Here is a 27838-nt window from a genome sequence, read left to right as displayed (position 1 = left end):
CTACCAGTGTAGTTTTGAGGATCAAATGAGATATTTGTAAATTGCTTAGCATAGTGACTGGACTATGGTAGGTGCTAAATAAATGCTTATTTCCTTTCCCCTTCTCTCAGCTATATTCTCATTCTTTTACCCTTTTTTATAATTCCTGTTTTCTGAACTTCTCTTTTGATTGTTCATTTTAACAAACATTAAACATTTACTCTGTTCCGAGAATACAAAGAACAAATGAAGTGCCTTCCTCAAGGTGCTGATTTTGTTGGTTTTCTGAATCAAACTTTGACCACCAGTGTTCATCTAAATGTGGGATGTGTTCAGATAAAAGTGTTATATCCATTTTCAAGGTGTGGTAAGGAAAGTTCATGCTTCATTTAGAGGCTGGACTAAGTTATTTCTTAGATCCTTTTCAATCTTTAATCCTGTTTTCAGTTTCTAGACCTAAGCCACTATCTACTGTTGCAAAGCAAACTACAGGAGGAACCATACTAACAAGAGCAGCCTTCATCAATAATGTATTATCAAAAATTGGAGAAGTTTGGGTTGGGAATGAATTGAAAAATAACTTATCCCCTTATAATAGGTAAGTATATTTCTGTTTTTTAATGCTTCTTTTAATTATGCAATTTGTATATTTGTCTAGGAAAGACTTCTTATAAGTGTAATGTTTACTTCAGAAATGCCAACCTTCTTTTAAAATTCAATATTATTGGAGAATACAACTAGAGACCTCATCGTTGTGATATTTTGTGTGGTTTTTTTTAACCTTTAAAAATAATTATATCATAAGACAGGGAGAGATATAGTTGGGATTATGCTTGTAAAATGAGAAAGATGAGGAAACTCACTACACTAATATAAATTAGCACTTTTCCTGCAACTCAAGAGTTTTAGAGAGCTGCTTGTGTGGTACACTGAGAGCTAACACATAACGCCACGAATGGCACAGCCAGAGTGTCAGAAATAGGACACGAATCTTAAGCTTTTGTCTCCAAGGCCAGTTCTCTGTCCCCCAATCCACATTGTATCTCCATATGCAATCATCTCTGTTGCTTCTGCATAATTACATAATACCTCCACTAAGGTACTAGTCTGTTGCCTTATTAAGACACAGAAATGCGACTTATTTTTCAAGACAATGCCAACACAGCACAGTCTACCAATCTTGATAAAACTTTTTATTGTTTGTTTTTGTTTTTTGGTTTTTGGTTGGGCAGTGGGGGTTAAGTGACTTGCCCAGGGTCACACAGCTAGTAAGTGTTATGTGTCTGAGGCCGGATTTGAACTCAGGTCCTCCTGAACCCAGGGCCAGTGCTCTATCCACTGCGCCACCGAGCTGCCTCCCAACCTTGATAAAACTTTGAATATGAATCCAGGGATGAACTAGATAATAATAGGGTCATGTATTTAGATCCAAAAGGGACCTTAAAGGCCATCATTTAGTGTAATGCCTTTGTTGTACAAAAGTGGAAACTGAGACCTAAATTAAATGATTTGTCTGTCATCATACAGATAGTAAATGACAGATCTGAGCTTTGAACCCCAGGTCTTACAATTTTAAGTTCAGCACATTTCTACTTCAGTCAGTCAATTAACAAGTATATATTCTGTGCCTATTTTGTGCCAGTCACTATGCTAGGTATACAGATACAAAGAATGAATTAATCCCTGCTCAGAGTGAGCTTAATATTCATTTTCTTAGTGTTAAATTTGGTTAGGCTTATCATTGGATTGACCTCAGGTTTATGAATTTTTCTGCCGTATTAACTCTTAAAGTCTATTTGCTATGTTATAGAGGGCTTTTGATTTACATTGGTGGAAGGACAGCCTATACCAACAGAATCACAGATCCATTTGAAGTATGATTATATTTTACGTTCTTTATAGATTGGTGGACTAAGATTTTTCCTTCAATTAGAAATATTAAATAATATTTAAATTTTGCATATAGATTAATTTCTTAAAATTAATGTTACACATGTTTAAGATTGAGATGTTAAATTTTTCTTATTTATATAGCCCTAAAATTGAAGAAACTTCTCCTGTAGTATATTCTATCCCAGATACAGAATTGCCTGATGCATTTGTTGGAACACCAATTACAAAAGCATCAGAAAAAATTTCCAGGTAAGACTTATGTTTTTAATTCAAAATGTAAAAGGGAATTATGTAATGATTTCAGTTTTGCTTTTAAGTAACTTTTAAACTTATAAACGTCATTTGATTTTTACAATTGCTTTTTTTCTTTTTAACATTTAGAATGTTACACGTTACAATTCTAGGAAATAGGAAATATTTAGTATGAATTTGGTAGTTAATGGGTTATTAATATGCTTCTGTTCTTATAAATACAGAATTTTTCAGATTTGTTCCTTTTTTGGGGTGGTTGTTAAATTTGTAGTTTTATTGGCTCCCTGTTCTTGAGCTTTCAGCATTAGTATTAGTATGACCCTGCTCTTCATTGCATGATTCTCATTGAAATACATAGTTTGTCTTAGACTGTACCATTGGCTCAGAATTTCCAAGTTTTCTCATATGTAACATTAATCATATTGTGAAGATTATGAATTTAGAAAATTTTGAGTAGCTGAATTTATTTGTACTGTCACATTAAATTTGCAAGGTTGAACCTTTCGCATTAAACAATCCTACTTCTCTCAATGGGAACAACCAGAGGAGTGGGAATCACAAAGAAGACAGTTTGAAAGTTTTTGGAATTTTGAAGAAGGCCCAAGACTGAATCTGATTAGCATTTGATTTGAAAGATGAGGGTGAAGTTATATGTGGATATTCTGGCTCTAATAAGTGAAGAGGGTTTTTTACAGGGATGTTGGCCATCAGTAAGTAGCAAGACCTGAGGACAACAAAGGACTGAAGATCTTGTTTCTAAAACATAATGGGAAGCAAGGAGAACTTTGGTGATATGTATATAGTGCGTAATGTTTTCTTTGTTCCCTGGCAAAAGTAATTCTTAGCTAAGCTCAAAGTGCATTTTTGTTATCCTTTTGGAAAGGATAGTAGAGGAAATTAAGCGGAGAACAGAAAGCAGCAGATTTTGTGTGTGAGTTTAAGAGAATATTTCTTAAACAAGTAAAGAGTTGGACAGTTTTAATTCCATAATCAAAGCTGTTACACAAACAAAATCAATATCAGCTTATAAAAAGATTATCAAGTTTGGGAAGGTCTCTACATAACGACAAAAAATCTATCTATGATATATGAGAAATTGAATCAAATACAAGATGAAAAAGTATTTCCCATATGATTTATTAAAGGATATGAACAAATAGCTTTCAAAAGAATAAATAGAAATTTGACCATATAAATAATGTTACCATACACTAATAATACATATAAATCATATTAAAAACCATTTTGAAGTTTCATGTCTTCTCTGCCCCCAAAAGTGGAGAAGATGAGAAAAGCTGGAAATACTCAAAAGTGTTGGAGAAGTTCTAGAAGCTGTTAGTTGAGGTGTGAATTGGCCCAACCTTTCTTAAAAACAATTTGGTATTATATAAGAACACTAAAATAGTCCACATTGTTTGAGTACAACCCACCATATAATATAATAACTTATGTATATTGTAGTTAAGACTGACAAGGAAACAATGGTAGGGTTTGGGTTTTTTTTTAAGCTGTACAGAGGAAAAAACAGGAAGAAGATCTTTACTAAGGGGCATTTAGACAATAATAATTGACAGTGGAGAGGAGGCAAAATTACTTCTGTTATGTCCCCCAAGTAGAAAAATCTTTCTTCTGTGATGAGTAGAATAAAAATAACTAATAGGGATTGAAAAGGATAAGAGGAGTTAATAAAAATAAAGATAAGGAAGAAGACAGAACCTTATCACTGAAGTTGAAAATTGGAAAGGATTTCAGGGGTCATCCAATCCAAAAAAGTTGTAGGCTGTATGTGGTCATGAGTACAACCCGAACGAGATTAAAATGTAGTTCTCATCCAGTTTTAATGTTTTTATGTGTTAATAAAAACAAATATATAAATGTGTGGTTTTCCAAGTCAATATACAGCCCACAGGGATCCTTATGTATGATTAAGTGGGCCCCATTTCTATTTGTTTGACCCCACTTATCTAAGAAGTCCCTATAACTTCCATCACCTGATGTGGTCACCGAGCCCCTGCTTTCTGAGCAAGGAGTATGCCACCATTCTACTTTGGGACCCCAGATGAACTACTTCCCACGGTACTGAAATAGTTCATGAATGTGAGTGCTAAGCTATTGTCAGTGTCTTTAGAAAGTTCATGAAATATGGGAAAGGTAGCCCGGGAACTGCAAAAGAAGATATTATGTTGCAGCTTTTAAAAAGAGGAAACAAATAGAGTCAGTAGAATACAGGTTGCTATGCTTAAATTCAAATCCTTGCAAAATTCTTCAGTATGTTATAAAGGCATGCAGGAAGAACATCTAGAAAAGGAAGTATCCATTGAGAATTTGTCATGTTGTAACCTCATTACTCTTGAATTTTTGAACTGGTAAATAAAGAGATTGTGGTATACTTCAGTTTACCTAGATTTGAGCAAAGCATTTGACAGTCTCATACTGTTTTTATGGGAAAGATGGAGAAATAAAATTAAGTGCATTTAAAGCTGGTCTACTGTGGAGAGGAGTTATTCATGGTTCCATGTCAAATTGATCAGAAGCCTTTCTTGGAGTACCTGAGGGATCTAAACTGGGCCTTAAACATTGTTAATCAGTGACTTATGAAATTTGCAAATGTAGAGATAGCATACATTGGATGACAGAGTGCAGATCAAAAATATCTCATTGGTTAGCTTTACATAGTAGTTATTATAATCATTCTTTGTCAGCTTGAAAGGATGCCTGTCCTAGGGTGCCCTGTTTATCTATGCTTAATCCTGTACTATATATGACACATAACCAGGAGAGGTAGCACACGTTGGATGACAGTAAAGATCAAAAAGGATCTTGACAAACTAGAACATAAGCACAAGATGGGGGTAGGTAGCACAAGTTGGTGATAGTCCTGTTGTATTTTGCCCTGGCCAGACCATTTTTGGAGTGTTTTGTTCAGTTCTGGGTATGAGATTTTAGAATGTGCATTAATTATAGTGTATCCAGAGAAGAGTGGCCAAGTTGGTGAGGAGCCTTGATACTGTGTCACATGAGGACTGATTGAAGGAATTGAATATTTTTATTCTGGAGAAATGACTTAATTGGGAACATAGCTGTACTTTAAGGGCTTTCATGTGGAAGAGGACTTTGATTGCTTTCCTTCAAAGAATTTTGAGCATTCAGTAAGCAAGTTTAACAGAGATATTTCCAGAAGTTGTGTTTCTTCCCACTCTGGGAGTCTTCAAGCAGATACTGGATGACCCCTTGTTAGTTATATTGTAAAGGGAATATTTGTTCACGGTTGGATTTTTCAGTATGATCTGAGGTCTCTAAAATTAGACATCTTCTGATTCTGTAAATTTGTACCTGTGAAGACTTTATTTTATTGTTCTGTGAACAGTAAAGGATCATATATATTCTGTATCTTCAGTAGCACAGGAGACAAACTTCTGTGTTAAATATGTCAGTGTTATCATTTTCTGCTGATTGTTCCCCAAGGCCTCAAAAATCTTTGTGATTTTGCTTCCATTTTCAAGAATTTCTTAAGACTTTGTGATCTAAATTTGTAATGCGTTCAACCTTCTGAATGACAAATTCAGTATTTTTAGAAATACAACTATTTGAACTTTGAATATACAAGATAAATTGAGTAATGTATGTTGAAGTATTCCTTTTATAGAGTGCACTTAAATGTGCATATATACTGCCAAACTTTCAAAGATTGATTTTATTTTTTCTTTTTTTAGGTTTAGTTAAGTTGTTTCCCTTTAATGAGCTTCATAAGAAGGTAATTTTATAAGTGGAAGTCATTTGTATTATTACTGGCATCCATTTATTTTCCCATCAATAGAACCAATTTTTTTTAAACCACCTTTTCACATCTACAGTTACTTGCTTCCATTTGGCAATAATCAAGTTTTCTATAGATGTATTTGTGAAACAGTTTGAGTTGCTTCAGTCTTTTATTTTCAGTTCTAGACTTTGTTCACTGAAAAGTCTTTGTCAGACCACTGCCAAATTAAAAGTCCCTATTTTATGTGAACTTATTTTAAGTTTCATTTACCTAAAGACCCAAGTTGAGGATGGTTGTCTTTTTTTTTTTTTTTCAGAATTGCGATCACCATTGTTGGGCAACTCTCATAAGTTTTTGCTATTTTTTAACTGAGTATTTTTAGTTATACTATGAGCTCTTTAAAAAAATTTGAATTTTACTAAAGTGACAAAACATTCATTTGATATCATGTAGATCACTAAGATCAGCTTCATTTTCATCTTTTTTATACTTCTGATTACTTCTAGCTTTTCTGGAAAATGTTCATCTTTTAAAAGATATATTCCTTGTGAAGTGTATGGCTGAATTCAGTGTAACCCTTTTCATTTTAAGTGACAGAAAGTGGTTGTGGGAGGTGTTTTGTACTAATTACCCAAGGAACAACACGCTACTTAAAATGGTTCTTTCCTTACACAATGCAAGTTAATGTATACTTTTTGTGTATAAATATTCCTTTTTTTTAACGGAAACATTGTGTTCTAGCTATTATTGGAGAAGTGAGTTCTGGGCAAAACATCCTCATTATACTCAAAAGCACATACAGGGATGTGTCAAACTTTAAAAAGGAAAATTAATAGCTTTCTTATCATTATAAACATTTTCCAATTCCTGCCTTTTGTAGTGCTAATAAGCACTTTCTGGTAAGATGAACATTATATAATTTATAAAATTGATTAAAAAAAATACAGTATTAAATATTGTGTATGAGTACAAACTTTCCTATCTCATCCTGCCACCACTAATGAAGGAGGAAGGTAAAACAGCAGCTCCACTGTCTTTTGCAGGTTAAAAATGGGAAAATGGCATGTTTTGAAATTCCCAGCAATAGCCTTTTAAGCAGAGAATATTATCAAATCCTGAGAAAATTCAGAAAGACTCCTAGGTCATTCCAACAAAAACTAGTAATTTACAAAATAGAATCTTTTGTATCCCCAATCCTTAGTATTGATGGAGAACTGATTTGGATCAGTGCTACAATGAGATACAAACGTATTGATAAGCTATAAATGGCACATAGTAGGCACTTAATAAATGTTTATCAACTGATTAACCTAAAACTGAATGAATGTTAAAGAGTTAGAAACTACATCTACTTTGACAGTCAGCTGGAGGACCTGAGACCTACCAGGAGATCTATCCCTGCATACTAAGCTTCTGAAGTCAATCCTAGGGTTGATTCTCCTCTGAAAAAGCCTTTGTTCTGTAGCATTTTCAACTTTTAATGTACCTAATTTTGTCAGCGTGTGTATTCTGCTGTTACTTGATTTATTGCATTAGTATATGATTTCCCCATGTTTCTCATTTTTCATATTTTTTAAAACACAGCTATACTCCATTTATTCGTGTTTCAGTTTGTACAGTTGAAAGATGTTTATTTTTCTTTCTTTCAAAAGGGCTACTAAGAATATTTTTTGTTTTTGTTTTGTTTCTTGGCCTTAACCTGTGACTTCACTGGTGGAAAACTCCACCAATGCAGAACAGCAACTCCTATCACTTGACATTCTTAGAAAGTTGCCTAGAGCACTGAAGAGATTAAAATGAATTACTCATGGTCATACAAATACTATCTGTTTGAAGCAGGATTTGAAAGTAGGAATTCCTGTTTCTAAAGCTAGCCCTCTTTTTACTACTTCACCCTGCGTCTTCATTTTTGTATATGTAAGATTTTTCTGTCTTCAACCTCATTGACATAAATGCTGAAATTCCCAACAATAGCCTTTTAAGCAGAGAATATTATCAAATCCTGAGAAAATTCACAAAGACTCTTAGGTTGTTCCAACACAAACTAGTAATTTACAAAATAGAATCTTTTGTATCCCCATTGCTTAGTATTGATGGAGAACTGATTTGGATCAGTGCCACGATGAGATACAAATGTATTGCTAAGTGTGAATACTTGAATGATTTGCATAATAACATTTTCCAGTGTTCTAGACTTAAATTCAATATTAATTATTTCTAACATTTGGCATTCTGTTATTTTGATGTAGGTGTGTCACACCTCAGTGTGTTTTTATTTGTATGTATTAGTAGTGAATTGTAGCATTTTTTGATAGAATTATCCATTTTCCATCTCTTTGGACAACTGTCCCTGTCCTCAGATCACTTGTTTTTTTGGGGATAGGGACAGGATTTGGACTTGTGATTTCATTGGTATAGGAAATTTCATGTTGAACAATTTCCTTTCCAGTGGTAAGAGGAAACTCCCTCTTACCAGTGCATGTTGATAACTTCTCTCTGCACCTTATTGTCTTATATTACCTTGAGCACTGATGATTTTCCCCAAATGATTTAAGTTCTTTACTTTATGTTTCTTGATGGTTCTCATCTGCTGAATGCTGCTTATTAGCTATGTGTCTTCTTACCACTACTCCCTTCCCAATGTAAGAGTAGGCCATTAAGCCTTTTTTTTAAAAAATACCTTTTGTGCCAGACCTATACAAAATATATAAAATACAATATTTATAAATAAAATAGTAAGTCTTATTATCTACCTCGTTGTTGTTCAGTGGTTTCACTCGTGTTTGACTTTTTGTGAACTTTTTTGGGGTTTTCTTGACAAAGATATTATAATGGTTTCCCATTTGCTTCTCCATTTCATTTTACAGATTGAGAAACTGAGACAAAAAGTTTTAAATGACTTACCCAGGGTCATACAGCTACTAAGTATCTGAGGCCAGATGTGAACTCAGAAAGATGAGTCTTCCTGACTTCAGGGCCAACATTCTATCTACTTGCACCACTTTGCTGCCCTACCTTGCTGTACTGTCTTAAATTTATTGACCTCCAGCCATTGAACTGTTCCCCTGAGGGTACATCCACCAGAGTTCAGATATTCCCCTAAAGTGGTGAAGAAGGGGAAGTAAAGAAGGCCCTTGAACCATAGCTGACCTTTTCAATTTTGCCTCTGGCCATAGTTTTGAAAGGACCCTCCTTCCACTCTGACTTTTACATAATGGGGCCTTAAGTCACCTCTACATTTATTTTATATATTTTTGTGGCACTGATCCTAACCAGTTTTTCATCAGATTCTTCAGTTTTCCCCCATCAGTTTTATTGAATAAGGAGTCTTTTTTTCAGTAGTCTGTTAATGGATTTTATACTGGACAGTTGTGTTCTGTTGCTTCTGTGTCTTGCTTATCTTATATGTATTTATGATCATCTTATGATGCTGCCATTTTATCTTAACATTTTTTTAATCTGTTGCCAAATAGTTTAGCTAATGACTGCTTGATAGTATATTGTGCACCCTCCCATCAAAGATAATGTTTTTCCTTTGAGATTCTAGGACTTAAAAATACAGTTAGTTGTTGTTTAGTTCTGTAAGTATTCTTTTATCATATGGCATGTTGTTTTGCAAACTTAAAATGTAATTTGTTAGGAGTTAATTCTATTGAGTAAATAATATTTAGTCAAAGTCTTCTCAGAATTATAGTTTATAATTTTTGCTGTATTCAGAAAATAATACCATGCTTTTAGGTGAAGTAATGAAGCCTTCTGCAAACTAACCCTGGAACAGTTTTCTATTGACATTTTGGTGATATTTTTATCATCTGTAGACTGTTTTATGAAATTAAAAACATGAAATGTTGCCCCCATAGATAAAATAAAAATAACTCAGAGCTGTTAAGCTTAAAAATGACACCAAGATTTTTGGGATATCCTTGTGCTTAATGGCAATGTCAGGAAGCTATTTTTGTTCAATATGTATTTTTTTAAAGTTGTAATTACACTGAGGGAAGAGTGATTATTATTTTTGTCACTCAATAAAACTAATAAATATTATTTTTGTCACTCAAAACTAATCATTGGACAAGATATCAAAAGAGTTATTAAAAGCATGTTATATAGTTATTGTAAAACTAGCTTGTTGGCAGATGTTGAAATGAGAGTTTTTACTATTTTCCTGGTAATTTAAATAGTTTATTAATGATTTTTTAAAAATTCATTAAATTCATATTGGTCCTCACTACATGAGAATTGACCACTGTACCATTTTTCAGTCTTCATTAAGATTAAGTTCCAAATGTTTGTTCAATTGAATTATTGGAAGAAGACCATTTATTCCAAATAGCAAAACATCAAAGAATAATAACACTCCAGGAATAGAGCTCCAGGCCATCAGGATCGGTTAAAGCAGTAATTCTTAACTTTTTTGTGTCATGGACCCTTTCACAGTCTGGTGAAGCCTTTGGACCCTGTCTCAGAATAAAATTTATTTGCATTTAAAACTTGATTTTTAAATGCATAAAATAACATAGGATTAAGGTTAACCAGTAATATTGAAGTTAAAAAATTGTTCATTTGAACCCAGGTTAAGAAGCTGTTAGTTAAAGGAACTGGGATGTTTTGACTGGAGAAGACTTAGGAGTGGAGAGACTTAATTTCAAGTTAAAGGTCTCTTACCTGGAAGAAGGATTAGATTTGTTCTGTTTAAACAAATAAGTAGAAGTACAAAGAAGTTGCAAAGGCAAATAAATACAATTTTGATTTAAGGAAAATTTTCCAGACCACTACACTGCCCAAAAGTGGAATGGACTTCCTAAGAGAAAATGGTTTCCCTTTATTGAAGGGCCTAAAACAGAAAATTACTTAACCTTTTACTAGGAATATTGAGTTCTTGTTCAGTTATGAATTAAGTTACATAGTCACTAATGTCCCCTTCCATCTGTAACACTTTATGGTTCTGTAATCTTTCATAGCTAAATCTGTAGATCTGAGAATAATTTCAACACTTGCATAGAGTTTTAAGCATAAATATGAGAAAATGTAAAACATTTTGCTAAATATTCTTTGGTAATCAGTAATTCAACTTATTTTCACACATTGTAGGTTTTGGGGAGAGGGAGGGAGAGGAAGAAAATGGGCGCAAAATTGAAAATTGGAGAAATCTGATGTGTAACTCCTAAGAGAACTCATAATTCCACTGGTATAGGTTCTATAGAAGCCTTTCAAAAATGTTTCTTTTGAGAATAGTCACTTTTTTGTGGTTGTCAACAAGTGTATGCTGTTTTATCAGCTGCAACTTGGATATATATTGTGCCATCTCTCCTTATGTTGAAAAGATACTTGAAATGTGATTTGAAAAAGGACAGTGACAAAGTCCAGAGAAAAAGGAATTATTAATATTTTATTGTTTGGTATTAAGCATATAATACTTGCTCAGATGAGCCATTTTGGCAGCCAAAGAAATATAAAGTATTATTGCTGTCCTGTGCCTACCAAATAGAAAGTATTTGGAAATACATACTTATAGGGATCAGTTGTCAGTATTCAGTTTAAGTCTTGCTAGTTTTTTCTTTCTATTTTTTAATTACAATTTCCTAAATTGTCATCCATTTGAATTTTTCTGTCAGTATAATTTTCACATAAAGTACCTGGTTTCAAATCTTTTCTCATTTACCTGCGTGACCATGGGCAAGTTAGCCTCTCTGGGCCTCATTTTCCTCATTTATAAATTGAAAAGTTTGGACAGAGCCTGTCTAAATCTATGATCCTATAATTTTCAATCCATGAAGGGTAAAAGAAGTTAAATATATATTTTTCAGCATAAGTGTTAAATTGTTTATATCACAGGTGGGAGTAGTAGCTGATATAGAGGTGATAATAGGTTGTAAAAATAAATAACCTCAGAAAACAGAGTGATAAATACAATTTTTGGTGTATCAGTAAATTTTGATATGCTGCTTTTAATATTTGTGATAATTCATCAGTTTCATTTCAAAACAATCCATTGGATATGTTCTGGAATATCAACATAATTTCGATGAGATATAGTCTAAGATATATGTAATTCACATACATTGTTAAGTATTTAGAAGTGAGGGGAAAATCTAGTTTTTAGGGTTCTTGGGTAATTTTAGTTGATAATGGGTTATTCTAAAAATGCTTTATTTGAAGAAAGTTTTCTTTGCTGTATTTTTTATATTCCCTCCTTTCCTGAAGTATCTCATCTTATGCTGTCTGATATTTAAATGTAAATTATGTATATAACAGTTTTGAATAACTTAATCAGAGCTGTTAGTCATTGTTAAGAAGCTTAGACTTTCTCATCTCCTAGTCAATAAATTACTTATAATTTATTTTTGCTTTCCAGATGATCTTTTAAAAGTATTTTCATGGTGAAAAGGGATTTAAGATTCCTTTCATAGCTGTCTTAGTGCCTTTCAATGAAGTGAGACACTGCTTCTGATTTTATTGTGTCATTTTTTTCATCAAAGCTTTTTTTAATGACATGCTATTTAGTAGTGTTTAGGAAGTAGGTAGAAAGTAAATTCCTAATGTTTCTTAGAAATAATGGCCCAGAACTTAGATAAGACTAGGCTATTCTAATAGTTTGAGTTCTTTCTGTAAACCCAGTTTCCCTCATCATTTAATTAAGTGTAATTTCTTTTTCTTGTGAGAAAATTCCTGATGCTGGGGAAAGTCTTGAAAACACTGACAAATTGTTTTGGGTCCCAGAAAAAAAAAATAGACCATATTAATACCCAGCAAAGGCAAACAAGATCTGTAACTGTGATCCATCTGTTAACTTTAGCGTCTATATGTGAGTGATCTATATGTATATCAAGAATATCCTTGATGAAAATGATGAGAAGGAAATTTCCAGCCTTTTTCAAAACAGTTGTTTACAACATATCTCTTTGTTTCAGACAGACATTTGCCTGAAACATGCCATATTCCATTTCACCTACTTCTTAATTCAAGACATAATCAAGATTATGATAATTCCAAATTTAATTCACATATCTAATTCAATATGAATCAAGTTACCAAAGACTTTCTTCACAAAATTTTATTAAAAATCATAATGATACATGTGTATATATATATGTCGAATTAAAAGGACAAAAAGATGAATCAGAATGAGAAATCTGCTGAGGAAAATAATTTGATACTTTTATAAATTTCATAAACTAATAAGCATTGGTTATCTTCCAGACTGTCTGAAACTTGTCAAAAACCAGAGAAACAGAATAAATGGACTGAAGGAGTGTAATAGCATTATCTTACATTCTGCCAAATACATATAAAGATTAGTGTTTGATAAATTGTTAAATAAAGATTAAGGAAAAGATATACTTGATCAGCAAATGGATGTGAACAGTTTTCAAGAGTAACAAATTATTAATAATACTTTTAAGATGCTCAGTCTCATTAATCAAAGGAATTGATTAAAGTTGAAAATTAAAGCAACCCTGAGGTGCTAGTTGCTAGCCCTCAAATTGAGGGAAATAATTTTAAGCAGTTGAAATTATCAAGTTAGTAAATAAATAGATTCAGTCATTCATTGATAGTGAAATTAAGAACTTGTAGGATAGGCCCTTCTTTTTGGAAAGCAGTCTTGTACTATAATTCCACTGTTGGGAAAATACCTAGAGAGTACTGCCAAAAGAAAAGAAAACTACCCCTTCACAGATTTTACACCAGCTTGCTTTTTTTTTCTTTTTAAGGAAAAAAACTGAGAAAAAAGAAACCTAAATGCTCACCCATAAATGAGTGGTTAATTAAATCATAGTACATTAATGGAATAAAATTTATTTCAGCAAAATCTGAATATGAGGAAAATAGATAATTATGTAATAATACAAAGTGGGGAAAAAAGGCTGAGCTAGAATAACAGAGTGTACATTACTGCATTCCGTGTACAAGATAAGCTGAATAAGAATGAATGGACTGAGAATGATGATGGGAATTTGGAAGAAGTGACTAAGGTTATGGCATTTCATGTGTCAAAATCACATTTATTTAAATATAATTTAAACGGTTATATTAGTGTTTTATAATTATTACAAATTATTCACAAACTGAACTAAGTTTTCATTTTATACTTCTCTTTGTTTGTATAGACTATTGGATTTGGTTGTTCGTCCTATTCCTCAGCCCTCTCCTAATTTGGAGTATAATCAGCTTAGTCCAGGAGGAGCTATGATATACATAACATCTAATTCATTGCCATCAACATCACAGCTAACAGGGGTATCTCAGAACATTACCAGAGCATCTGAATTAAATTTGCTTGAAACCCCTCTTGTGGTGAAGGTGAGTAGAAATACTACACTTTTAACTCTATACCTTGAAGGCCCAAGGAAAGAAAAGTAAAGAATCCTGCTTCCTAGCTGCTAGAAACGATTGTGAATATTTTAAAATTCCATTATTGGTTCATTCAAACATTTCATAAGCTCAGGTGTACAAAGCTCTGTTGGGATTGAGGAATCTGGAGATGCTAAACTGAAAAATGACCCTGCTTTCCACCAACTAAGTTTTTCAGGCCTAGTCTGGGGAGAGAGACCTCTAAATTACTGTAATGTGAATTAGAATACAGGTGTAAAGAAGAGATTTTGGGAGTGAGGGATCCTTATCTCTCTTGAGTGTCCCTGAGCCACTCCTCCATGGAAGGAAAGGTTTTTACTCCAGTGGTATAGGAATTCCATTTTTATGCAAATGTATGGAAAAACAGGTAAGATCCTGTGACAGTTGAAAAGAGAGTAGCCTAGTGTAGAATATATGAGGGGAGAGTGGATTCCTGGCCCTGTTCCAAATATTTAAAGTTGCTAGGTAAATGAATAATCAGCAAGTATTAAGTATACGCTGGCAAGGGCAGAGGTACAAATGTGAAGGAAGAATTACTGCTTGAAAGGAACTAACATTCTAATGAAGACGACAAGATATACAGACATACAGAGTGTAAATATAAAATGAATATATGCCAAGTAGTTAAGTTAAAGAAATATAGCACTTGTATTTGAGAGAATCAGAAAAAGAATTTTGCAGAAGATATTGCTTGATCTGTGTCTTAAGATGAGGGACTTTAATGAAGTAAAGGTAAGGAAGGAGTACAGTATAGGTGTTTGGAATGGACAGGGCAAAGGCACTGTGGAAAAGAAGGAAGACTAAGTTGGCTGTACCACAAAGTGCAGGAGGGGAAATAATGTAAGACTGGAAAGATTAGTCTGGAGCAAGTTGTGTAGGCTTTAAAAACCAAAAAGAAGAGATTATATTTTAAACTAAAGGCAATAAATAGGAAGCAGCTAGAGTTTGAGTCAGGGAGTCAGTCACATGATCAGATCTTTTCTTATGGAAAATGACTTTGGTGTGTTTAAGGTGCTCTGGAGTGGGGAATAACTAGAGTCAGGATGACCTCTCCAATAAGGAGCAATTGTAAAAATCTAGGCAAGGGGTGATGAAAGCCTGTGTGAAAGTGGTAGTTGTGTAAGTAGGGAGAAAGATTCACATTCAGGAGATATGGTAGAGATTCAAATGGCAAAGTTTGGCAACTGGTTAGATATGTAGGCTGAGGAAGAGTGAGAAGAGTCACAATAATGCCAGAGTTACGAATTGGGGAGACTGGAAATACGGTGGTACTTTCATCAAACTTTGGAAATTTGGAAGAGCACCTCGATTGATCTCCATCTATACTGATCTCTAAAATTATGGTACCAACAATTAATAACCATTAAGTGCCAACTCTATGCCAGTCTCTGTATTAGGCTCCTCTGAATACAAGTACAGAATATTTTTATAAAATGGTCCCCAGTTTTTTTTAAATCTATCTCATTTTTAAAGGAAATAATTCTTCCTTTTACTTTGAACTTTTATATAATGACTAAAAATCATTGATGGCTTCTTACCCTGCTGAGTTCTAGAGCAATGATTTTGGTTTATCCCTATCTGAAATATATAAGCATTGGTATACCAAAATGGGCACTGAAATCATAGGAACATTTGAGCTGAAATTTTATCTAAAACACTTGTTGGTGTTGTCATTCATTTCAGTAGTGTCTGACTCTTTGTGATCTCGTTTGAGGTTATTGTAGCAAAGATACAAACATCAGTAATACTAAAATACTTAAAGGTAACACAATTTGTTTTCTTCGGAAATATTCTAGAATTCTAAAATTTTTTAACTGATTTTTTTAATTGAAACATGCGTTTTAACATGTATTTATGGAAATCAGTTTTTAAAATGGGCTTTAACAGTAAAATTCCATTAATTTTTTTTTATAGAGAGCTAAAGCTTTGGCCACATCTGTTTCTGCTGCTGAATTTCCTGAGTTTACTCCTCATTCCATCCTAAGGTCTAGTCTTCGCACAACACCTTTAGCATCTCCTTCTGGGTCACCTGGAAGATCTGTTACCCCTCCCCCACGTGCAAAAGAAACTAGGATCTCTTTCATGGAGGAAGGTACAACTTCAAAATGGAATACTGAAGTAAGTTTGGTGGTGATAATTATAGTTTATGTTTATTTGTATTTTATATAGTATTTTCCTCATAACTATAAAATAAAGCAAAATATTATTATGACTTTATAGATGAAGAAACTGATACTCAGAAAAGTTAACTGATTATCTTAATATTATAGCTTAAATCTGAAAAAGCTAGGTAAGACTAGAACCAAATTCATTGCTCTTTCCACTGCACCATGCTGACTGGAATGAAAAATGTAAATATGATTACTTGGCTACCTTTTTTTTACTAACCTGTAAACGTTATATTCATATAACATGCCTCCAACTATAAGTGCCTCCAACTTAGTTGCCTGATTAAAATAATGACTTCCTTTTCCCCAGTTATTTTATTTTCTTAACAATAATGACTAAGAGAAAAACAAGAGTTAATTTTGTCATGAGACAAAAACTTGCTTTTCAGTAGTACCAGACTATAGATATTGTATGTCTATAAACTAAAGGTTACCTTTTTATGTAAGTATATATAACGAAATAAGTTTACTTTGGAATTCCAGGCACACTCAAAATAATTTCTTTTTCTTCATTTATTGCTATTGCTTGTGTTTCTAGTACAATATCAAATAATATTAGTGATAATGGGCATCTTTATTTCACTTCTGATCTTTTTGGGAAGGCTTCTTGCTTATGTCTATTACAGATGTGCTTGCTGATGATTTTAGGTAGATGCTTCATATCATTTTAAGGAAAAATACATTTATACCTGTGCTTTCAAGTGTTTTTAATAGGAATGAGTATTGCATTTGGTCAAAAGCCTTTTCTGCATCTTTTGATATAGTCATGATTTTTTTTTTACTTTTGTTATTGACAAAATCAGTTATGTTAATGATTTTCCTTATATTGAAATATCCTTGAATTCCTGGTATAAATCCCACTTGGTCACAATGTATAATCTTTGTGATATAGTGTAGTCTCCTAGCTAGTATTTTATTCAGGATTTTTGCATCAATATTCCTTAGTGAAATTGGTCTATAATTTTCTTTCTCTGTTTTTGCTCTTCGTGATTTAAGTATCAGCACCATATTTGTTTCATAAAAGGAGTTTAGTAGGACTCCTTTTGCCTATTATTCCAAATAATTTATTTAATATTGAAATTAGTTGATCCTTATATGTTTGGTAGAATTCACTTGCAAATCCATCTAGTCCTGATGCTTTTTTCTTTAGGAAGTTCATTTATGACCTGTGCAGTATTCTTAGTTAATTAGGAATGGAACTTAGTTTCTGTGGGTTATGCTACTGGGAAGAAAAGATGAATGATTTTGCATTTGGGCTGTCTTTATATAATCAAAGAAAAGGGTTGATATGAATTTCACATTAATCACATACTTTTACATGGTAAATTATTGAGATAGGAATTAAACTTGTGATTTGGCATAGGGAATTCCCAGCCAGATAAGAAAACTCTTTATTCCAAATCTGGTCACATCTTCCCTGCAACTTATGTTAGAGAGTTGCTTAAAGCACTGAGAGGCTAAGTGAACCCCCAAGGTCACACAGTCAGAATGTGTCAGAGTCTAGTTTTCTCTATCATTAAACTGCCTCTCAAAAGTAATTTTTTTAAGTAACTTTTATTAATGTCAGTGTTGGTGTTTTTTCCCTCCCTACTCCTCTCAGAGCCATCCCTTGTAACAAATATTTTATTTTAAAAAACATTTTATAAATAATATTTTGTTGTTTTTGTTGTTGTTGTTGATTTTTTGGTGAGGCAATTGGGGTTTAAGTGACTTGCCCGGAGTCACACAGCTAGTGAGTGTTATGTGTCTGAGGCCAGATTTGAACTCAGGTCCTCAAGACTTCAGGGCTGGTGCTCTATCTACTGCGCAGCCTAGCTGCCCCCTGTTGTTGTTTTTTGCTAGACAGTGGGGTTAAAGATGACTTGACCAGGGTCACCCAGCTAGTAAGTGTCAAGTGTCTGAGGCCAGATTTGAACTCAGATCTTCCTGACTCCAGGGCCAGTGCTATATCCACTGTACAACTTAGCTGCCGCTATAAATAATATTAAAAAAAAAATTCAGCATAACCAACCAGTACATTAAAAAGTCTGAAAACGTGCAATAGACCATACTCATGGACCTCCTTACCTTTGTGGTGGTTCGGAGTGTCTTCTCTCTCTTCTTTTGAGCAATACTTGTTCTTTAAAATTTTGCAACATTCACTTTTTGTGTGGTTCTAACTGTTATTGTAGTCATTGTTTATATTATTTTATTGGCTCTGTTTGCCTCACTCTGCTTGCTTCCCTCTGCATCAGTTCATGTAGATTTTCCATCCTCTGTATATTCATCATGTTTGTTATTCCTTACAGCACAGTATAGCATTACATTTATGTATCACAGTTTGGTTAGCCATTCCCCAGTTGTAGTCGTGCACTTTGTTTCCACTTCTTTGCTGTCATAAAAAGTGCTAATGTACATGGGAACCTTCTTACGAATGACCTCCTTGTGGTATAAACCTAGTATTGGAATCTCGGGATCAAAAGTTATGGACGTTTTAGTTACTTTATTTTCATAATTCTAAATGATATTCACAACTGATTCACAACTTAAGCAACGGTGCACTAGTGTTCCTATTTTCCCACAACACCTCCAACATTGACTGTCTCCATCTTTTGTCTTTTCTCCCAGTTTGTAGGATTTGAGGATTGTTTTAATTTTAATGTCTCTTTTTAGTGACCCAGAGCTCTATGGCAATTAATACCTTGCAATTTTTTTGAGAATTGTTTATTCATAGCCTTTGATTTATTGGAGAAAGGCTTTTGGTTTTCTCACCTCTCTCTTTTCTCTCTTATTGATATTATCATGGATACCAAATCCTTATTCTCATGCAACAACTTCTCTTCTTAACCTTGATGCATTAATTTTGATGATTAATTTTTGGTGCAGAAATTATTCTGCTTCTTGTAGAATATCGTATTGAAAAGTACCTATTAATACTCGTAAATTTTCCCCAACTCCCCTTCTAAAAAAACAGATAGAGTTTCTAGTAGACTACTGTGTATCATCTGGCTTTACACCCAGGAAATTAATTAGTTTACCTTGATATTGTAGAATAAGTAACTCTCCCTACAACTGTTTCAATGGCTATCTTTTTAAATTATAGGCCTGTCGTTTCTAACCTCTTCAATAGTAGTTTCCATTGTAATGTGATTTGAAGAGTACTTTAAAGCCTACCTGTCCAAAAACATCTCACTTTTTGGAAGATTCAGATATTAAAATTACTCTTTTAGATTTATAACTTACTACTGCTTTGGAAGTCCCTAAATGCAAATGCAACTATATTGCTTGGGAGAGGAGATTCAAAGCAGGTAGATTTTGAGAAGGCAGAAAGACAGGAACAGTACTGTGTGTGGCCTGTTTACTGAAAAAGGCTGACTTGGGGGAAGCACTGTACTACAGGTACCCAAGTAACAATAACCAACAAACAATTTTATCTAGTACTGAGCCTGACCATTTTTACTTGAAAATTTAACTGCTTTTAAAAATTTTTTTAAATTTAAAAGGTTACTGAAGACAACAAAGCAAAATTATTTATACCCTCACCTTTGCATAAATGTGGAGTTCATTCAGAGAATGTGTGGCTGAAGAACAAAAATAAGACTTTACCATTGGTCCCTAGTGGCCAAAATGAGGAACATGAAGAGGCAGTTGAATTAACAGAGAATTCTCCCATGGAAAACACAGAGAAATTAGAAGTGGCTAAAGAGAACAGCAATATTCTTACCAAGTCAACCCAGACCACCTTGGAGTATGAGGCTGCTCCATTGCCAGATGACATTGAAGATGAAGATGATATTATTTTCATTTTTTCCAAGCCAGCAAACATTTCAGCTGACTTAACCGATGACTTAGAAGTACAAAAGAAAGAGGATGACAAAGAAGGTACTGGGCCAGAAGTAATATCTTCAGAGACGGAAGAGCGAACTGGTATGTTTTTGAGTAGTTGTTCTCATTTAGTATATGATTATTATCATTATTGCTTAATATTGATTACTTAACTTGTAGAATAGAATTTTAATCTTTTGACTTCTCTACATGATATAGAATCATGAAGTGCCTGCTCATTAAAGTTCTAAAGAAAGCATTATCAGTCACAAATATAAAAATATTCATGAATTTGGGGACTTTTTTAAAAAATCTTTCATTTTCTAAAGAATTTGAGCAAAATTTGCAATTTGGTCATAGCTATAACCACAGTACCTTGCATATAATACGACATGGTATTTATTAGATCTCACAGTACTAACAAGCCTGATTATGTGACTTTTTAGCCTCACAAGTAGATTAAAAGCTGCAAAGTAGAAATGAAGAAGGAGCTGTTGGAAACAACAAGAAATAACAACTTTGTTTTATTACTCAGAGGAAAAGACAGAAAAACAATGAAAAGGAAAAGGCTATTTAATTTGAAGGGTCAGTCCTCCATACCTTATTATAGTTCTGATTATAGCAAATCATTGGAAAGGTTAAAATTAGTGTTCATTTTATTTTTTAAATTAGGCAGTAAAATATAATATTTTAGAAAGATTATCCTTTTGTTAAAAGAAAAAGGACTCTTAAATTTAGGTGGTTTTCATTGTCTAGAAGATGATGTCAGACAACTGAGATAATGTGAGGTATTCTTATAATAAGATAATAAAATTATTTTCTTTTTCGATTTAATAAAATCACAGAAAGTTATTGCTGGAAAAGGATCTTTCCTATCCTGTAGCTTATTAATTGGCTCATCTCACAAATGAGGAAACTGAAGTAAAAAAGATTAAATGATTTGCCCAAAGTTTCAGCTTTCTAGTATCAGAAGTAGGACTATAACCAAAGCTTCCTAATTTCTAATCTTCATAGCTGTGTGACTATATCTTATTGTCTTCCAAAAGAAAATAAGATTTAAACTTTTAAAACTTTTAGTATAAATAATTTGGGGGAGATTGGTAACTCTTAGCCATTTGTAACTTACAGATGTTTTGAAAGAGGATGAAAACAAAATGGCCTCAGTTTCAATATCTGGAATTTCAGAATTAAATCACCCAAGCTCCGTTCAAGTTTCTGAACCTTCACCCTGTGCCTTATCAGACCATGAAAGGTAAGTTTTTTGGAGGAAAATAAAAATCTTCAAAAACAAGCCACTGAAAAATTTAAAGAGATATTTTTTGGTTCTATTACACTTTATTTAGATTTTTGAAGTTTTCATTTTGATAATAGTAAGTTTTCTCTTAATGATGAGAATTGATATAATTACTTAGTTGGGAAAAAAGCTTTCTTCCCAAAAGAGTCCATAATTTTTAGTCTCTTCATTTCTTATATATCCTCTGACACTGAGAAGGACTCTGATTCAGTACTGCCCACGTATAATGTAGGATAGAAGGTAGATTCAAATAGTGACTGATAGGACCAAATAGTATACTAGTATAGAAGCCATGATCAGATTTGTACTACATGTACAAGATCTAGCTCTACTATTACTGCTAATATTCATCCCCAGACTGGACACTGTTATCATTTGATTTTGTTCCTAAAGTTCATATGGCTCCCTTTATAGCATGGTGTATAGTACATGGTACAGTACAAAGATGACCAACCTGATGAACCGAATTGGTATTTAAAATGAACGTTTTTAATGTGTCCTATATCATACCAGAATTATGTTATGCAGAAGTCCTTGTACTTCAGTTTTTAGAGGTTGATATAATTGGAAAGAGAGAAGATAGGGATGGCCAGAGAGAAAAATGTGACTTTATTTTCCTTTGGAAACAAGTGGGTGGTGCCTAGATCTGTCTATTCTTCCTATATACCTATTGCCTTTTCTTTTATTTCATACACTTTTGTATCTCTGATTCCCAGTAACCCTTCTGTGGTCTAAGGTCCCAAAATTACCCCCATGTTCTTTCCAATTAAAATTCTTTCACTGTCTCAACTCAGTGTTGAACAGATTCTCTGATTAGAGTGGATGACCTAAGGTGTGAATAAATATAGGTGTATCCATCTCTAAAGAAGAACCTATTAACTTCATTCTCTAATTGATAGGTTGTATGGGGAAGTTTTTTGTTTTTGATTTGGGCTGGTATGTTAAGAGTTCATATATTGTTGCCTCTTCCTGGAGCTGACTTGATCCTCTGTTCTCGCTCCCCATAATCCCTCAGGGAACAAAACATATAGAATTTACATTCTTTTAGCATTATTGGGAGCAGGGGTTGGGGGGAGGAGCAGTGCATGATTCAGTAGATTTTCAGTAAACACAGGAAGGTAAAACAATATTCCCTGAAACACTAAAGGAGTAATACTGATTCCCCAAGGCACACATGAAAATCATTGTCATTACAAAATAGTTACATCTTATCTATAATCATGTGCTCAATTGTGTGCTTCAGGAGTTCACAGAAGACAGATCAGTATGAACGAAGTAGCTGGGGAAGGCTTTGTGGAAGAGGTGGGACCTAAGCTGTTACTTCAAGATCAAAAATGTACATTACGGTTAACAGCACAAGATTATCAAAATTGTCTTTATTGTTCGGTACTGGAATTTGTTTTTATTGTGTATTGAATTGAGTGCTTCATTATAAGTTTAAAATCTTTTGGATTTTTAAAATTATGACATCACAACTATTTGTGAAGCATAATTAGCTAATAAAAAGCTGTTTTCATAGCTATCTGTGACAGTAGGAACAAATATAGATCATTTTTGTTAAAGATTTTTATATTTGATGAAACTTTGTTATTGTAAAGAACTATGATTCAATTATCTGTGCTAAGGACAAGGAATAGTTGATGCAGATAGTTCTAAATAGCCTATATCCAAATCGTTTATATATCACTTTAAAATTCATTATATGATTTCCTCATTTTCTTTGCTTATGCACTAAACACAGGAAATATCTGTGGGAATTTCCTTTATCCAGTAGATTCAGATCTTAATATATAAATAATGAAGGCTCTGTGATGACAGATGGTGAAGGGTATGGGAACTCATTCTTCCTAGGCAGATCAGCAATTAGTTTATGACTTAGAAAATATGTTCCATATTTCCTTGAGACACAGCTAACTGATTTGTTCAGGATAACACACCTACTAAGTCAGAGACATGATTTAAACCCCCAGGTATTGCTGATTGTAGCATTATCACTCTATCCAAGCTTTGTTATCAGTAGTTTCAGTCATGTAATATTCTTCGTGACCCCATTTGAGTTTTTTGTGGCAAAGATACTAGAGTGGTTTGCCATTTCCTAAACTGAGGCAAACAGGGTTAAGTGACTTGCCCAAGGTTGCACAGCTAGTAAGTGTCTTAAGGCCAAATTTGAACTCAGAAAGGATGAGTCTTCTGACTTCAGGCTCAGCACTCTATACACTGTGCCACTTAGCTGCCCCATATCCAGGCTTACTGAGACTAATTCCAAAATTAGCTTGCATTGCCTAAGCTCACCCTAGTTAAGGAGCAGAGGAGGCAGGGCAGAAGGGATATTTCTAGTGGAAACAGAAGTGGATTAGAATCAGAGAACTTGCTATTCAAATTCCACCTCTGCCTTACAGTTTGATTGTGGGCAAATCAGTACACCTCCCTGGGCCTAAATTTCCTCATCTTTAAGAGGCTTGGACTGGTTGGCTTTTGATGTCCTTTTTCAGCTCTTAATCTATGATCATCAAAGGATCTCTGCTCCCAACCAAATCTGTCTTTTGTCATCTTGGTTATTATAGTAACCTCCTTGTGATAGCCTTTCATGTAATTCAAATCCATCCCCTATAGTGACACCATATTACTCTTTTCTTTTTCCTTTTTTTTTTTTTTTTTTTGAGGCAGTCAGGGTTAAGTGACTTACCCGTGGTCACACACAGCTAGTAAGTGTCATGTGTCTGAGACTGGATTTGAACTCAGGTCCTCCTGACTCCAAGGCCAGAGCTCTGTCCACTGCACCACGTAACTGCTCCTCATATTACTCTTTTTAAAATACTATGTTTATTATGTCCCTCTCCTCTCTAGACTTCTCAGATTAATATTCACAACTCTCAGCCCCTCAAATACTATACATCCTTATCTCCCACCATTTCCCAAGGAAAACCTTCCACTCTAACATGGTCAGGCAACATCTTTGTCCTGTGAACCATCATACTTATTCCTATTTCTTTTAGTCTTTGGTAATAGTATTCTCTCTACCTACAATGTCCTCTAGATCTATCCACACTTCATTCCTGTTTGTCCCAGAAATAGAGCCTTCTTTTCTAATCTGGAATCCCATCTAGATACTTCTATAGTATTTATTTTATGTATTTTTTTTTTACTTCTAATAATCTGTTTCATTGTTTCTATCTGTATATGACATTGCCTCAGTAGCCATCAATACTTTTCCTTATTTCATTAATTGCATCCTAAAAAAAAAGACCTCATGAGGCAAAACAGTGTTGTAGGGAATAATTAGTTTCATAGGAACAATATTCTAAATGTAATGATATAAAAATGGGTATTATTTATTTTTAAATGAATGAATTTTTTTGATCAGTAAATATTATAGCATAATGATGAGGTAAGATGATATTGGTCAGAGCAACATTCTTCATAATATGCCAGATTATACAATGCTTTATGGTTATAAGCTATTTTAAATATATTCTCTCATTTGAGCCTTAAAACAACTCTGCAGGGCAAGTATAGTGCTAGTATTATCTCCATTTTACTGAAGTCATGAAGGTACTGAGGTTCAGTGACTTGTCCAGGGTTGTTAAGTGTTGGAACTGGAACTGAAATTCAACTCTTATCGCTCTAAGACCACTACTGATCTTTCTGCTGTGTTACGTTTTATCTCTCACTATGTTCAGAGGATCATAGATTTAGGATTAAGTTATCAAGCTTTCATTTTAGAATTCACACAGGTATTTATAGAGCTGAATTCTGCTTCTAGGCCCTCATGACTACCAATCCAAAACCTTGTCCACTGTTATTTATCAACGAGGACTGTATACTAACCCTCTTCTCCACTCCCATAGTGCCTTCTGCAAGGTGTTTAGCAAACACTTGTTGAATCTCTTTGGAAATTGGCTGTGGATTTCTAGGATAAACTGAATATATAACATATAGTTTAAATTAGAACCTTAATGTACATCAACTTTTTAGGATGTTGAGTAATGATATTTTAAAATATTACTACTTTTTTATTACTCTAGACCTATTGGATATGTTGTTTTATTTGAAAATACAGGAACAACTCCTGATGTAACTGTAATCGGTAAGCATATAGTGAAGTGAAAGAAAACAAGAGTAAGTGAAAATGTTGTAGAAAGGTATATATTCTCCTTGCAATTTATGTAACATTAATTGAAATTTAGATTTTTATCTTTTGCATTCACATTTTCTTTATTTGTAAAATGAAGCTCTTGATCTCTTAAACTTTCTTTCAGCCCCTCCACCATGCTATGATTTTTTTTTTATCATAAACATAATATACAATCAGCAAAAGCAATATAAATCCATAAACACATGTGATATATCGTACATTTTAACACAGTAGAACTATGATTCTGTTTCAAAAGGGAAATCTTCACCCACGAGCCCAAGTTGCCACTTTTGGATGAAAAGCAGTTATCTGATGAAATATGTACCACCACATTTGGAATAACAGGAGCAAATAATGAACGTATGTATACTCTAAAAGTTTAGAGTCAGATGCATTCTAGTATTGTCTGGAAACACAGATTTTATTTTCTTTGGAATGGGGAATGAGCAAAGGAGAGTGGGAAACAATGGTACCTGTGCTATATTATTTCTATTTTCTCCCTTTCCATCCATTCTCTCTTTAGTTGCACGATGACGAATGAGAAGAATCTAGCACTGTTGCTAAAGGTGTGGTGGGTCATTTCTTTTGCTTTCACAGTATTAGCCATAGCATTTGGTGGACAATGTTTTGGCATGGTAACTGTAGGCATTGTTGCCATATTAGGTACAGAAAGGAGCTGACCAGCTCATTAATTCACAGCTGGAAAAGCTACCTGGCCTGCTGATCCCAAATGACAGGTATTCCATTCTTTGTTTGCCTAGTGATTTATGGCTGTACAGATTTAAAAAAAAAATAGGGGAAACTGACTTTATCCATGTAGAGTTATGAGAGTGTTGAAATGTAACTTTAGGACAGGCATTTAGCAAGCTGTTTAGCACTGAGTGCCAGTAGCAGGACTAAGATCTGCAGTGCCTGTTGGTAGCAGAAGTTTGGAGAAGAAAGAAATTAAGAGTAAGAAAAAGAGGTAATGGAGATGAGTGATAAGGTACCACTAATGTTTACATAAACATGGGACAAAAGACTATATTTTTTCTTAATATTTCTAGTTGGATGGTCTCTTCCATAAGAAAATCAGCCAGTTTTCTTTTTGGCCAAAAACACCAAAAAGCTATCTAGGACAGGAGTGGAGAACCTGTGACTTTAAGGTCACATGTGGCCTTCAAGGTCTTTGGGTGTGGCTTTTTGACTAAGTCCAAGTTTTACAGAAAAATCCTTCTATTAAGGGGAATTGTTCTGTGAAGTTTGGATTTAGTCAAAGGGCGGCACTTGAGGACCTAGAGGGCCACATGTAGCCTTGAGGCCAGAGGTTCCCCAGTGAACCTTGTGTGATATTATACTGTTTAAATCAGGATATCCACTTGCCAAAAGTGACCTGTTGAATGAACTGTCAGACTGATTAAGGGACAGGAATTTGAGTTCCCAAGTCATGACATTATTTGAATCAAGAAGGAAACGTATTGTGTTTTAATCAAAAGTGGTAGTTGAAAAAAAATGCAGAATATGTTTCAGCTTACATGTTTTCTTTAGGTAGAAATGAAATGTGGGCAATTAAAACAATTGTAAGATATTCCAGTCTTGTCAGTAATAGAAAATAGGTTGATAGGTATTTTATCGTTATATAATTCATAGTACTAGCTTGCTCTTGAGTATTATGTAATAGTTTAAAAACAAGTTGAGAACCAGCAAAGTTTTAAAAATAAGTTGCGAACCAGTCAATCAGAACAGGGTTTAAGCGGAGTATAATTTGTTTCCTTCTACTTGCTTTCCCCAGTTTCAAATTCATCAGATCAGACAATTAATGGTTATCACTGTCTTTCAGCTGTGATGAGTATCCTGCATGTCAGTGAAAGTTCTGTGCCTGTTACTTCTGAGACTCCTACAACCGATATCTCTGAAAATAGACTTAAACAAGAAATAGCCTTAGATTTAAATGAAGATTGTGAAATAGAGGTTGATGCACCAGAAGAAAATGCTAATTTACCAGAAGAAAAATCATCAGTTTCTGACAGTTCTGAATCTCAAGAAATTAATGTAAGAAAATGTTTCCCACATTTTGAACTATCTATATGAGGTCAGTTGGATCTGTCCATTTTTTCCATCTTAGTTTCGATAATTATTATATGCCATAATGATGGAGTATAGTGTATTTTCTGTTTTTATACTGTGTAAGCCTTTTAAGTAATATATACTGATCTGAAAAA

The 27838-nt window shown here is 33.7% G+C and overlaps 1 protein-coding gene across 3 annotated transcripts in view; it reads left to right on the top strand.

The window, feature by feature from the left end:
* LOC114049663 (protein ELYS-like) overlaps nucleotides 1–27838 on the top strand; it is a 127625-nt gene that overhangs the window by 85115 nt on the left and 14672 nt on the right. For all 3 annotated transcript variants that reach the window (XM_027870968.1, XM_027870969.1, XM_027870970.1), the window contains exons 25-32: nucleotides 427–577; nucleotides 2014–2121; nucleotides 13993–14185; nucleotides 16151–16354; nucleotides 19887–20310; nucleotides 21337–21460; nucleotides 25894–25997; nucleotides 27457–27668. In XM_027870968.1, the coding sequence (XP_027726769.1) occupies nucleotides 427–577; nucleotides 2014–2121; nucleotides 13993–14185; nucleotides 16151–16354; nucleotides 19887–20310; nucleotides 21337–21460; nucleotides 25894–25997; nucleotides 27457–27668 (1520 nt within the window). The remainder of the gene's footprint in view (nucleotides 1–426; nucleotides 578–2013; nucleotides 2122–13992; nucleotides 14186–16150; nucleotides 16355–19886; nucleotides 20311–21336; nucleotides 21461–25893; nucleotides 25998–27456; nucleotides 27669–27838) is intronic.

Source organism: Vombatus ursinus, unplaced genomic scaffold (genome assembly GCF_900497805.2).
Source record: "Vombatus ursinus unplaced genomic scaffold, bare-nosed wombat genome assembly UNPS02014798.1, whole genome shotgun sequence".
Classification (NCBI taxonomy): Eukaryota; Metazoa; Chordata; class Mammalia; order Diprotodontia; family Vombatidae; genus Vombatus; species Vombatus ursinus.
The sequence above is the reverse complement of the archived record's forward strand: the minus strand, read 5'-3'. Positions and strand labels throughout refer to the sequence as shown.